Raw genomic sequence first — 14,144 nt, forward strand, 5'->3', positions numbered from 1 at the left:
TTCTGACGCTTGCGCTGACGCTTAATTTTGCGTTTCATTTCTCTCGTGAACCACGGATATTCCCTATTAACTCGTTTCTTTTTTAACGGCACATATCTTTGCTCGCAAAAGAGAACAATTTCTCTAAAGTTTGACCACATTTCATTGACATTATTAACTTGGCTAAAACAATCAAAGAGCGATTCCAAATATTCTAAAATAGCGTTATCATCCGCATGAGTGTAATCTCTCACGAAAGTATCCGACGGTCTAGTAAATGAACGTGTTCCCGAAACAGGACATGACATAGCAAGCAACTTGTGATCAGATATTCCTTCTTCTACATTGGCTGAACAACCTTGGAACGAGCTGCTAACCAGTGCCAAATCAAGGAGGGATGATGATGAACTGTCAACCCTAGTAGCCTCAGAAACTAGTTGTTGTAAGCAGAAGTTGAATGCGGTCGTAATCAGTATATCTGCACTTCGAGATTCTTTGCCATCATAAGAAAAATCAGCCCAGTTTATACCCGGTAGGTTGAAATCTCCTGTTATTATAATCCGGGATCGAGAATTTGTATTATCTGCAAGGTAGTCTTGAATGGCTTCTAAGTATTCGGGCGAAGAACTCGGTGGTCGATACACGCCCCCTAAAAGTATTCTTTTACCAAGAAATTTAATTCTGCACCACACGCTTTCGTGGTTGTTGATGCCATCCAAAACAGTAAATGCGACGTTATTTTTAATAGCGATTGCTACTCCTCCCCCGCGTGACTCCCTATCTTTACGAATAAGCTTGTAAGAAGACGGTATGACTTCCGAATCTTGCACATCTGCATGTAGCCATGTCTCAGTGATTACTAAGACGTGTGGCTGGTAACAGGAGATAACGTGTTCAAGGGAACTGGCTTTGTTAACAACACTACGCGCATTCAGTGAAACAACTCTGAGAACTTTGCTCACAGGCTGTCATTTTTTACTGCTGCTTCTCGTGTTCACTCGGGTTGTTGCAGAATGACCAGAATTCCGCCGGGCCTGCGCATAACGTCGTGTAACTTCCAGTCGTTGGTTTGAAAGCTCGTCCCAGATATAAACTTTATCGTCTACTTTCAGTTTATCAAACAAGAGTGAAACCTTTGCTCCATTGGTTTTTTCCACTGCTGCCGAATGCCACAACCTGCGGCGTAAGTCGCGAACTCTCTTGGAAAAATCTTCAGATATAGAAATCTGTGTTCCTTTTAGCTTGAAACAAGCCGACATAATTGTAGTTTTCTCAGAGTAATCAAATAGCCTTAACATAATAGGTCGGTGTTTCCCAGCACGTTTAAAACCTACTCTGTGGATGCGCTCTATCGAATTCACTTCGACGCCGAGTAAGTCCTTAAATACTTGTTGTTGAACCCTGTCTTGCAGAGATTTGTTATCTTCTTTTGATTCTTCACTTAAACCATAAATCATCAAGTTGTTTCTTCGACTTTGGTTTTCAAGGTCATCAACTTTAATCGTAAGCTCGTTCACTAGTTCCCTCGTCCCCTTGCACGCTGCTTCGTGCTCAACCAGCTTTTCCTCGCATTTTTGTAGCCGTCCAAGCTCTTTTTCAATCGACGCTATCCTTTCTTGAACACCACCTATAGTTTTTTCCACTTGTTTCAGGTTGGCAGAAAGCATGGTGAGCGTCTTATTGGTTTTTGTTTGCTCTTTTAAGATTTTTCTAAGAAGCTGACTGTTTACAGTAGCCTCGGATTCTGATTCCGAAGACGGACCTGGGTTCAGCTCCACGTCTCCCAATGCTAACAAGAGCAATCTAATGACAATCAAACAGTCACACAGCGAAACAAACAAACATTGTGGGCTTGGCAGCACTATCAAAGTAAGAGAATCGTCACGAATAGACTGATAGACAGGATATTTGTCACCAACCTGGACGAAAAAGCAGAAATGCATGAGCGTCCGTCCGAAGAAGGTGCTGCCAAGCCCACTGAAAGGCCGCTGAAGATGGACCTTGGTTTCATAGCCTAGCTGGTCATTGTCCGCTGACGTCACACTGCGAACGTCATGGCGTCGACACAACACCTGAGGCGTAGCTTCCCATGATGATGTTCCATCGAGGCCTTGTCCCTGTGCATGCGCGATGGTACTGTCTTGCGGTGAGGCAATATCTGCAAATCCCACGGCGGCATCCGCCCGCAACAGGGCAATCTGGACGAAAAAGCAGAAATGCATGAGCGTCCGTCCGAAGAAGGTGCTGCCAAGCCCACTGAAAGGCCGCTGAAGATGGACCTTGGTTTTATAGCCTAGCTGGTCAGTGTCCGCTGACGTCACACTGCGAACGACATGGCGTCGACACAACACCTGAGGCGTAGCTTCCCATGATGATGTTCCATCGAGGCCTTGTCCCTGCGCATGCGCGATGGTACTGTCTTGCGGTGAGGCAATATCTGCAAATCCCACGGCGGCATCCGCCCGCAACAGGGCAATCTGGACGAAAAATCAGAAATGCATGAGCGTCCGTCCGAAGAAGGTGCTGCCAAGCCCACTCAGTGGGAGTAGGAAAAATTGACATTTATTTTCACCATAAGCAACTATATAGTATTCAATGTGTTAGTCTTCAGGTGTGCCTACTAGTAATGGTATTATGTCTTGCTAGTCCAGTTCGTGTTTCTGGCACAACATTAACATTATTACTAAGTTATTCGTTTCTATTTTCTAGGCTTTTGTTTCTCAAATAGTTGTTTCCTAGAGTGATTCTCGGCATACCTGGATTTATTGTGAGTAATACTGCGTTTTATAAAAAAGAAAGAAGTGAGAAAAGTTTTGAGACCTTACAAACACAGGAAACATGCTTTTTCTTGCTTTAACAGTATAGCCGATAACCTTGGTATAAAATGTGTGAAGGATGGTGCCCGACAATCATCATTAACACTAATATGATTGTGCCATGGAACTTGGGCAAGTTGCGCTACTCACGGCTACAGAATGACAGCCTGTAATATTACTCTGATGGGTGAGTGAAGAAGTACAGAGAGAAAGATATAAAGAGAAAAATTCTTGCCGAGAAAAAAAAATCTTCACTACGCGGGATTCGAAACCACATTCCCACGATCAAAACGCAAGCTTCCTAACCACTTGGCTATTTAGGCTTGCTAGCAAGCATAGCACAGCTTATAGTGTATAATGTAGCAAGTGATTATGTGATGGTGAGGAGGAGGGGAGAGAGTAAAGCGTAGCCCAGAGAAATAGAAAGGAGGAAATAAAAAAAAAACGAGAGAGAGCATCAATGAAAGTGAAAGAAAGAAGATAAGAGAAACTTAAAAAATAGATTATCTAGCGCCAGCATACTGCACCACCTGGCCAAGCCGCACATGCGCTGTAGTTACAACACGCACATCAATGCAGACATAGCGTGCAACCTCTCCTCTACAGTGCACAGCCTGGCTGCACCTGAGTTATGGGGCATCCTAAGAAAGTGCACACTCCTGAGCAAGAAGCTTCACATCTCGAAGCCGGGCATGTCTTGGTCAACGGGGAGAACGAGCATGAAAGGGCCCGTGCTTCGCTGTGCCAAACTTTGAGCAATTTAGTGCAAACTGCCCGCAGTATCGTTCACCTGTACATTTTCTTTTTCACTTGTATCTAACTAATCTCGAACTCAATCGCTGCCAGTAGGCGATGCGGGTGCAGTTCATTGCTGTCTACTCGACCTCCTCCCGGCAAGTGTGATTGAGTCTGTACCACATGCTTTCATTAAGCAACAACCCAAATGTGCTGCACGGCCATCCACTGCAGGAACAGAAGAGGCTCACTATTGACGTAACCATGTGCGCTCAGAAATGGAGCGAGCACGACGTAAACGAGTGTGGCAAAAAATGATGCATTTAACTAACACGGCAGAGATTTTACACTGGAGCACAGAATATATGCACATACACCAGTAAAAGCAAGACGAATCACCTCCGCAGCCTTCGTGTTCCGCCTTTCGACATGATCGTGTGGGAGAGTCGTAATTTTTCCCCTTTTTGCTGGTTTTGATGGTACTAAACACGAGATGTGTGACTGCCACATTTTTGATGGAGGCAAAAATGCTTGAAGCCCGTCTATCTTTAGAAAACTCAGGACCATATTAACCCCAGCCGGTTGAAATTTCCTGAGCTGTCGATTACAGCGTTTCTCGTAATCAGATCATGGTTTTGAGACATTAAACCTCATTAACTATTAGAGCCATGAGACTCAAATCTGTTTTTGGCAGTAAGTACATACATAAGCGTGGTTCCTGTAATGTATTGACCATATCATAATGAAAGCTTGAGCAAGCACCAAATTCTTGATATGTACTGACAACCCTTCAGAGATGGTTAGGGGCAATTTGACCACCTGGATAAAGTAAAAAAGTGCAAAAATCCCTTAAAGTGAAAGGATTACTTGATTAGTCAAGTGATTTCCACGTGACTAACAATGCGACTCGCCACTTCTTCTGCCACATCGACCAGTGCTTTGGTTCAGCCATTGTGCCAAGGTCGCATGATGAAAGGAGGAAGTAAGGACACTGGTTCCTTTGTGCGCAAGTTGCCTGAGGTGAAAACAGAAAGCTGCGTCGCATCAGTCTGTGATGTTGCTTGGCTTGCTAATGAGTTAAGGCAGAAACATGATTACCAATGTGTAAATGGTGGGCATAAATGAGTGAAGAATGGCAACTTCCACAAGCTAAGCTTCAGAGGATGAAGCAAAAAAGATGACAGCGGTCACCTTGGCAATGGACGCCTCGTATTCAGACTTCGGTGATAATTTCAGGAACTGACGAAACGACGGTGTGAGTGCTCGCAATATGGAAATTTCGTCTAGCCATACTGGTTGATAAACTGTGCATACGCTATGAGTGTAAACAAGCATAACAAGCGTTTGTGAGCATAAGTGGGCCTAGCCGACCAAAGTCACAGTCATTTTTCTTAGAGAGCCCAATTTTTCAGATATGTATTGTGATGTACCACTCAGTGAAAATTAATACGTCAATAAAATATGATACTGCCACATGCAACCAAATATCCCTGCCTAGTTGTGTGCAACGCATTGCCTAGTTGACTTGCACAGTTTCTTTTGAACACACATGCATGAACACACATGCGTGAACACACATGTATGAATACACACGAATTGGCTGTGGGTGTGCCCTTCAAAGCATGCACTATTTCTTGGTGTTCTGTGCTCCTTCGTAGCGCTTCTTTATGCTCTTAAGCAACAGCTATACCATGCATCTCAACTAACTGGCCAAAGTGTCGATTCTCTTGCAATGCATGGGTGTGCAGAGTAGCCTGGTGAGACGATGACAGCCTTCGAACGATTGATTGATATGTGGTGTTTAACGTCCCAAAACCACTATATGATTATGAGAGACGCCGTAGTGGAGGGCTCCGGAAATTTAGACCACCTGGGGTTCTTTAACGTGCACCCAAATCTGAGCACACGGGCCTACAACATTTCCGCCTCCATCGGAAATGCAGCCGCCGCAGCCGGGATTCGAACCCGCGCCCTGCGGGTCAGCAGCTGAGTACCTTAGCCACTGGACCACCGCGGCGGGGCCAGCCTTCGAACGGGTGGCGTTGGAACGTGTAATGTGATGTTAGGGTTGTCCCCTAACAAAACCTTGCTGTACAATTGCTGTTAGTGCAGCATGGTTTCTTGGTGCCTGAGCAACTAAACTCTGCATTTCATGTGCTCTTGAAACCGAACTCGGCTCCTGACGTGTACTTGATAGCAGTCTCTCACAATGTGTAGCTCGAATGACAACATGGTGCGCCTATTAAAGAAAAGACATGTAGTATGCTTTTTATAGTGCTACATTAAACTCGTGGTGGCTGAGCATATAGTTGAAGATGATTATTGTGACAGGGTTGTTGACAATAAACCATACTAGCACATTAGTCAGTGGTCAACACCCTGCCTTCATTTTTTTAACACAAAAGTGTTTTGTGCTGGGGGTCCACCACAGCTCACTTGTATTTACGTCACATATATGACATAAAATAAATACTAACAATTACAAAAAAACAAAAAAGTTTTGTTGCCAAGAGTCGAATTTACAACTTCACGCTTCGCAGTGCGTAGTAGACCACAGAGCGTACGTTGTCCAGCTTGCTAACGGCGAGCTATTTATATGCTAGATTTACCATGAACCATCCTCGGAACTCCGCAATTTCAGCGCGTCTTTGTAATTAGTAACAAGATGGTGCGAAAAGCAAGCACTGGGCAAGCTATAAAGGTTATCGCTCCATGCGTTGTGACATGCGCGTGCTTCTACAGAGCATGGTCACTCATGCGCATGCGTTTATCTCATGATTCGGGCACTTTGTACCTTTTGTGCTTCCAACCCAAGTTTGCTTTGAAGTTACATTGGTTAAGGAGAACACGAAGGTCACATCGCTCGCTGCTGCGGCCACGTTTATAAAAGAAGCACACTGCTCTTATGAAGAATTGTGATCGTTGTTCATGCTTGCGTTGTGTATACTTGTGCGTTTGTTTCATGAGCCTTTCTGTCTGTCTGAGCAGCATGCTTTCAGTGTCAAGCTGCAACAATTATTAGAGTTAAAGGAGAGTACCTCAGCAACCTGCGCTTTACCAATGACATTACATTGATGGTCAATAGCCTTAACAGAGTGGCGACATGTGTGCCACCTTGCTTGACAAAAAAAGGAACTCTTTATATTTCTTTTAGGTTGGTCTGATGCCTTGGCTCTTTTGATTAATGTAACTAGGTGTTTTAAAGAGACCCGACTCAGGGGACAAACTGCAACTCATGATTACTGAATTAGACAAGAAGCGCAGAAAGGAAGGTCTTAAATTTAATCTGCAGAAAATGTAAAACGAAAGTAACGTACAACAACCTTGGAAGAGAACAGCACTTCGAGATAAGTAATAGTGCACTTGAAGTTGTAAAAGACCATGTCTACTTAGGACAGGTAATAACCGCGGACCCGAACCACGAGACTGAAGTAACTACAAGAATAAGAATGGCGTGGAGCACATTTAGCAAGCACTCTCAAATCATGACTCACATCATAGCTACTATCGCTCAAGAGGAAGGTATATAGCAGCTGCATTTTGCCGGTACTTACCTATGGAGCAGAAACATAAAGGTTTACAGAAAGGGTTCAGCTTAAGTTGAGGACATCGCAGCGAGCGATGGAGAGAAAAATGAGAGCTGTAAACTTAAGAGACAAGAAGACAGCAGAGTGGATCAGGGAACGAACTGGGTTAAGGATATTATAGAAGAAATCAAAAAAAGGAAATGAGCACGGGCCGGGCATGTAGCGCGTAGGCAGGATAACCGCTGGCTATTAAGGGTAACTGACTAGATTTCCAGAGAGGGCAAGTGGGTTAGGGGAGACAGAAAGTTATGTGGGCAAATGAGTTTGCGGGTATAAAGTGGCAGCTGTAAGCACAGGACCGAGTTGACTGGCGGAACATGGGAGAAGTCTTTGTCCTGCAGTGAACATAGTCAGGCTGATGATGATGATAATGATTTTGTGTATGCTCATTTCGTGCGTGCTTTCTGCTTGAGGCGCATGCTGCAAGTTTGGAGGTGCTTTCCATTTTTCGCGTCACATTACAATTTGTTACTGTAGCATTCATACCTTCGGCCTTGTGGTGAAACAATGCATAATAAATGCTCATTTGCCTCTGTTTAGACACGTTTCACTTACATGTTATACCAATTCCTAGACAGAAGGATAAGCCACATATTATTCTGATTCTTATCCGTGAAGGTGTCCCATAGCTCTCAATATAGAACTTGGCCCTAGATACAAAGTGCATTAAATAATAAGCTGCCCACCTCTCGACAGAGGCGGATGTTGGTATTGGCAAATATGGTCAGTGCTTTGGTGAAGTCGCGCTCCTTCTGCTCCCGAAACTTGGCTACCTCTGCCAAAGCCTTCTCAGAGAATTCCCTGAAAAGGCAAATCATCAGATGCGACATTATTACAGGCATAAAAACAGTATTATAAAGTGCTCCTACACTCAAACAAAATATTCCACACGACCTGCTCCAGACTTTCTTTCAGGTAAGACAATACAGCAATGTCATATAGATCCACATGCACGAATTGCACACTCATGCTTTGAACTGCCAGTGTCAGTTAATAAACACCAATAACAACATAGCTCGTCAAGGATGCAGCTCGCCTGCTCTAGGCCATGGGGACGTGAAACACTGAATTTATCTCAGTATGTTCTTGTTAGACGCTGTGCAAGTTTAACGAGAATGCCCTTGAGCTCATTTACAGGAACATGTACAAGCGCGTCCTCAATCGCCCAAATAACCATGTTCAACTAGCACCTTAGGGGCGTGGGTACATTAAATAGCTTCACATAGCTCACTAGAGCAATCAATGCACACGACTATCAAAGACTACGTTGGGTCACCACCTGTTAGCCCGACTACATATGCAGCCACACAACAGTGACGTAAGAGCACGTATGTATCCCAGAAATCTGAAGATGAATGGGTGATATGAGCGTCCCAATCGTAACAGAGTGGCGACATGTGTGCCACCTTGCTTGACAAAAAAAGGAACTCTTTATATTTCTTTTAGGTTGGTCTGATGCCTTGGCTCTTTTGATTAATGTAACTAGGTGTTTTAAAGAGACCCGATCTTCCTTCAAACAGTAACGTGTTGCCCCTTGATTTATCGTAAAATGCCTCTCTCCTTACTTCATTTTTGCCCTTCTGTCAGTTGCTCAGAGCCTTTTTTTTATCACTTCTACTCAGATTCAGCAAATCATCTCCACCTCTTTGACTTCTTGCTTAACATGTTGCCTAATCGCTAAAAGCCACATACATTTGTGAGCCTCCTACTTGGTTTTCTTCACTGTGTGTCAGTGCTCTTCCTATACAAATAACAGAACACCTCTGCCCATCCATTTTCCTTTATAATCCTTATCCTTACTTGGAACGTTATCTTGCTTTTCCAGCTTTCCTTGCCTCGAAACCTTGTCGACCCCGTATTGCCTTTTACAACTTCATTAGACGTCTTCCCATCAGTGCCCAACTCGAGGCGTCCCATAGTTTTTTTATTCACATCCATTCACGATTGTACCTATGAACTCACGCATACCAGTGAGCTCCTGAAAGTAAGCCTCGGAACCATTACAGTTTTCCACAAGCCTCAAAGCACCTTAAACTGGAAAGATGTGCCCTGCGCATGTGCCCTTTTCTGGCAAGCATGGACCACAGTGGCAGGCACCTTGCACGGGCAGAGGCACTGGCCCACTACTATGGGAACAAACATGGCATCTTTTACGTGGACGACTCCGGCTCTTACACGTCTGCAGTTGTGCACCAAAACGTCACATTTCGAGCACAAAATATAATACACGCGGAGTAAGTCGCCATCACGCTAGCTTCCGCAGACCAGGACGCGCACATCATCATTAGAGACTTGATAGGAGCCAGCGAAATACTGAACAGAGCTATGTCTCTTACTTGGTGCATCACATTATTTAAAGTATAGCAATTACATTGGGGGCTGCCGAAGGATATAGGGGCTTCAGCTCATATGGGCCTTGTAGGCAACAACACGGCAGGTGCTGATGCCCGCATGCTCACTCTGTGGGCCAACATTATCAACCCTTCCGAAATAAATCCCGAACCCAATCTGGCCTCAGCCATTAAAGAAGTTACTGAATTTTGCCAATTCAGCCAGGCGATTTATCCTTAACCCTGTAAGAGACTTACAAAGGCAGAAAAGCACACTCCCGGCAGTTTTGACACACTTGGATCCTCTTTAGTTCATCGAATAGTACTGCTGGACTCGCCACACAATAGATAACGTGCTGGCTTTAAACCTTGCCAAATTCAAATTCCAATGGCAGCTTGTCCAGACATCGAAATTCTTAGCATCTTCCACTGTTTCGCAAGTATGACCCCAGTCGTGGTCTGTTGATTTGCAGCTGCTGGGGACTGAGGACGGAGGGTTATTCACGAGGGAGCTAGTGGCCAAATACTGTGCCAGGGTGGCCAGTCCTCTGGTGAGTGAAGTGAAGTTTATTTTCCTTTCATACAAAGAAGGAACCTCTGCCTAAGAGATGAAATGCCTGACGAAAGCCTCAGTTCTTGGTGCATTTTGGTGAGGGAGTTTATTACCAGCAGTGTCCACCAGTAAGACAACCACCCCCCTGGTGTCCTTATACAATTCAATCACGACGTGGTGTTTTGTCCACTGGAATTAGAACCATGGACCTCTTGCCTGCGAGGCAGCTGTTGTACTTCTATGCCATCAAGTTGCAAAGTATTTTAAATTGAGGTAGCATAATAGTGCCAGTGTATTTGTTTATTATTATAGATTTTCATAGCAACATGTTGCAAAAGCATTACTGGAACTATGATATTGATGAGGTGCATTACAACAATCTCAGAATAAGAGAGAGCTGAGCTAGTTGCAAGTGTTCATTGAAAGGGCGTGCAGACACGACTGCAAGAAAGAAGTAGAGGCACCACAGACGCTGGTAAAGACGTCTGTGGTGTCTTGACTTTTTTCTTGTATCTGCACACCTCGTCTTTTTTTGGAATGACCAACAATGAACAATGGCAGTACGTTCTAGGTGCAAGCGCACTATTTGAGGTGGCACACACAGATCTTTGCTCCTTTGCAATCCTAGGCCCTGCTGTCCATCTCATGGAATACATTTTGTCACTTAAAGTCACGTTTGGTTACCTGTCCTAGTCACGACACGGGCTGCCCATTTCTTTCTCTCAATATCTACTAGGATATTGGCTTCACTTGTTTGTTTGGCTATCTGTTATGCCCATAACCATTAGTTCCCCTAAATGCTACATGGTTTTCAGATCAAGTTTCTTTCTACGTAACATTATTCTTTATGTTTTTGTCCCGCATGTTAGCAAGAGCAATGATTGTGCACTACAAACTTGTGTGATGGCAATAAGCCTCCAGTCAAGAATAGCTACTACATGCACATTATGCCTTTTTCATTTGTTAGTGAATTGTTTTTTACGTGAATAGGCTCCTCTTTAATATCTGACCAGGACACAAACTGTAGACGAGTTTGCATGAGGCTTACTCTATTAAGCACCATCAGAAAAGAATGTGACGCTCTTCTACCTTGTAGAGTGCAATAGCCGGGCTTCTTTAACTCTTTATATGGCACCCAAAAGGCAGCTGGTCAGTGAATATGGGTTTATTGAACCAGAATGTGACACAATGTGGGGTAAAGGGAGGCTTACGTGTCTGCGGTGCCATTGGCTACCATACACACAATGTCCACTGAGCTTGCAAAATAGTCTTGAACAGATTCTTGGGTCCCACTTGAAAAATTGAATTGAATGCTGCAGTTTGTGCAGCAATTCAATTTTTCAAGTATGAACCAACTAGTCTGCAAAAAAGGATTGTCTCGGATCCTGTTGTACGTTGCAAGCTCACACTCTTATGTTGCGAACTCACAGCGAAACCACTGCAGGGCAAACACTTCAGACAGTACGCTTATACTGTCACCAACTAGCCCAAGCATCTGTCTTATCACACTTATTGTATTGCGATAGAAAACAGTAAGGCAATGAAGGACAGTAGACAGTCCTTTAAAATTGCTTATTTGCTTGCTTGCACTGGGTTGCACACATAACAGAGTTTTCTATCGAAAAATCCCGAGCCCCATTTCCAAAAATTTGCAAAGCACCGATGACCAAGCTCCTTCCTCTCAACCTGTCACAGCAGCAGCAGCTTCTAGGAACTTAAGCTCTGAGCCCTTAGATACAATGTGCATGGTTTCTCAGTACTTTTACAGTGTGGCCTCGGAATTACATTCTGACTATTCAGATTTCAAGTTTGAGGCACGCATTCTTCTCTTTTCATAAAAGATGAAATTTCACACAAGGGTTCCCCCAAGTTCAGTAAAAATAGTAGATTCATGCATTTTCTGTACAGCCTTTTATTAGAAGCACAATTTTGCCTTATTCTTATAGGCTTCTCTGCCAGCATCTTGAATTTTGGTCTGCAACTGAGCAAAATCTTCCTTTATCTTTCCCTGTATGAGGGGTGCTTGCACGTAAATTTACATTACACAGAGTTTTCTATAAGTCGACTTGATCCTGCCACTCTTTTTCACAGATGCTTCTACACCCTTTACGTAATATAGTTTAATAAGGAACTCAGTTTGATTTTGTGAATCAGTTTCTGAAGATGAGCAAACTGGATTTTAACATAGGTATACTTTCACCCGTTGTCATTATTTTATGAAGTGTTCAGTAGTTTGAGACAGCTTCTTCTCTTCTTGGTGCTCTGCCACCACTTTCAAGTGCTGTTTCAGAAATCAGGGTACACTCAGACCACGATATAACGAATAATTGGTTATGACGAAGAATAACTCTGTTATAGATAGAGTGCTATGAATATACGTTTACAATAAATTTTCGGCTATAACAAAGTATTTTCGTGGCATATATGACAGTTACTACGCAGTTCGAGTGTAGTTGCAGGAAGCATACTCAACAAGGAGGTTGCTTTCAGAAACGTCTGTTTGTAATGCACATGCCAGGTATAGCTCAGTTTGGAAATGAATGAATGTTGTATATTTCGGTTAGTGACATTAGGATTCGATTTTCTATATAAAAATAAATGTTTTTACAGACATAATACAAGCAACATGTGAATCAGCTGATTTGAGACTGAAAATTATGGCAGGAACTCTTCTGTAGCAGATTAGACTCTCGTGCCGCAAAATGAAACGAAATTTGCTTTTATTTACAGTAGTGCTGTCCTATGGAACTCACTGCTTCTCACGTGCCATTGCTTGAATCTCGGCGTCCAGGCTGTGCAGCTGCTGCTCCAGTGCCTCTGTCTTCTGTCCAGGTGTGGACGACAAGTGCAGCAGGCGTGACACAAAGCCCTGCCCACTGACTGCCTGCGACAAGGCAACCGTCTCACACTGATAAAAACTATTTCCCAGAGCACAGATAAATTAGGAGGCACTCAAGTTCTGCCTTGGCAAGGTTCATACCGGTTGTGACTAGTCACTCCATCAGCTAAAAGCAATACAAACCTAACTACATCCGAATTCAGGTCATTAAAATATTCTTAATATCAAACTATTTTCAAACAAAACAATGCTTGAGCCCTTTTGCCACTGAAGAAAAAAAAAAAAGAAAATGTGCCAAAATAGCAGGAAAATCTTACCCACTCAATTTTTAGAGCTTTTTTTTTTTTTCTGAATAATATGGTGCCATTTTTTTACTTTACTTTTACTAAACTTCTAGAAAGAGATAACTTGAAGGTGCCTTCCCTACATGGCAATACAATAAAAAATGGCGATAAAATGAAATCCGAGACAAAAACATCCTAGCAAGTAGCAGCTAGAAACACAAGTAAAGCAAGTATGATCTTCACTGGTTTCGTGCAGGACCAATTTTTGATTGATAAGAAGTATAGTCATCGGCAGTCACGAAAGCATTAAAGTAGAGAACGATCTGACTAAAACCAGCAGATCATAATCACTGTAGGAATTGATTAATGTGAAGCAGGAAATGATTCAAAGCAAGGCAGCTATCTAAGAGCTGCAGACACCACACTGTTGGTCTCTGAATAAAATCAAGGCATTCATTCTGCAACATGTCACTCACTATATCATGTTTGTCATGTATGAATACATCTCGTTGTACACACAATATGTGACTTTTTATTTATATACATTTGTGTCATGTCATCCCATACACCATATTAACGAAACAACCATGAGTGCACTATGGCCTGTAAATGATGCTTGACACAATGAGACAAAGGCTGACAAAAAGAAGGTGAACAGAGTCTACCTTTTCGCCCCTGTCGCCCTGGCTTTCCCTATGGAAGAGACGGTCGCTCGGAGCAGACAGTGCTAAAGGCTTCCAAAATTTTGCTCTCGCAGGCCTAGTACCTACTCACTTAGTAACGATTTAACAAACCTCCTTCTGTGTATTAATGCATTTTTTTTAGCTTTCTTTTATTTTGATTTCACAATGGCTAGCTCTAGTGAGTTGTGTGCAAGAAATTGCTTCTCAGGCACTTCTGAAAAGGACTTTCTACCACACGTAAAATTTTTGTCTGACTGGGGCAAAAACCGTTCATCATATCGGCAGCAACGAGCATGCTTTTGTTTAATAAAAAAAAGAAATTTTAATTTGATGTTGAA

The 14,144-nt window shown here is 43.2% G+C and overlaps 1 protein-coding gene and 1 long non-coding RNA gene across 7 annotated transcripts in view; one reads left to right on the top strand and one right to left on the bottom strand.

Moving 5' to 3' along the window:
* Positions 1–14,144, bottom strand: part of LOC142767442 (sorting nexin-4-like) — a 284,030-nt gene that overhangs the window by 40,060 nt on the left and 229,826 nt on the right. For 5 of the 6 annotated variants that reach the window (XM_075869125.1, XM_075869115.1, XM_075869139.1 and 2 more), the window contains 2 exons: positions 12,754–12,880; positions 7,804–7,918 (listed from right to left, as the gene is read on the bottom strand). In XM_075869125.1, the coding sequence (XP_075725240.1) occupies positions 7,804–7,918; positions 12,754–12,880 (242 nt within the window). Of the gene's footprint in view, positions 1–7,803; positions 7,919–12,728; positions 12,881–14,144 lie in introns of those variants that run through there. The other variant, XM_075869130.1, reaches the window with a different exon arrangement.
* On the top strand, positions 9,914–14,137 carry LOC142767494 (uncharacterized). The gene is made up of 2 exons (XR_012884922.1): positions 9,914–9,998; positions 12,731–14,137. It is a non-coding gene; the product is annotated as an uncharacterized LOC142767494 (long non-coding RNA).

This window comes from Rhipicephalus microplus, chromosome 1 (assembly GCF_043290135.1).
Source record: "Rhipicephalus microplus isolate Deutch F79 chromosome 1, USDA_Rmic, whole genome shotgun sequence".
NCBI classification, from domain to species: Eukaryota; Metazoa; Arthropoda; class Arachnida; order Ixodida; family Ixodidae; genus Rhipicephalus; species Rhipicephalus microplus.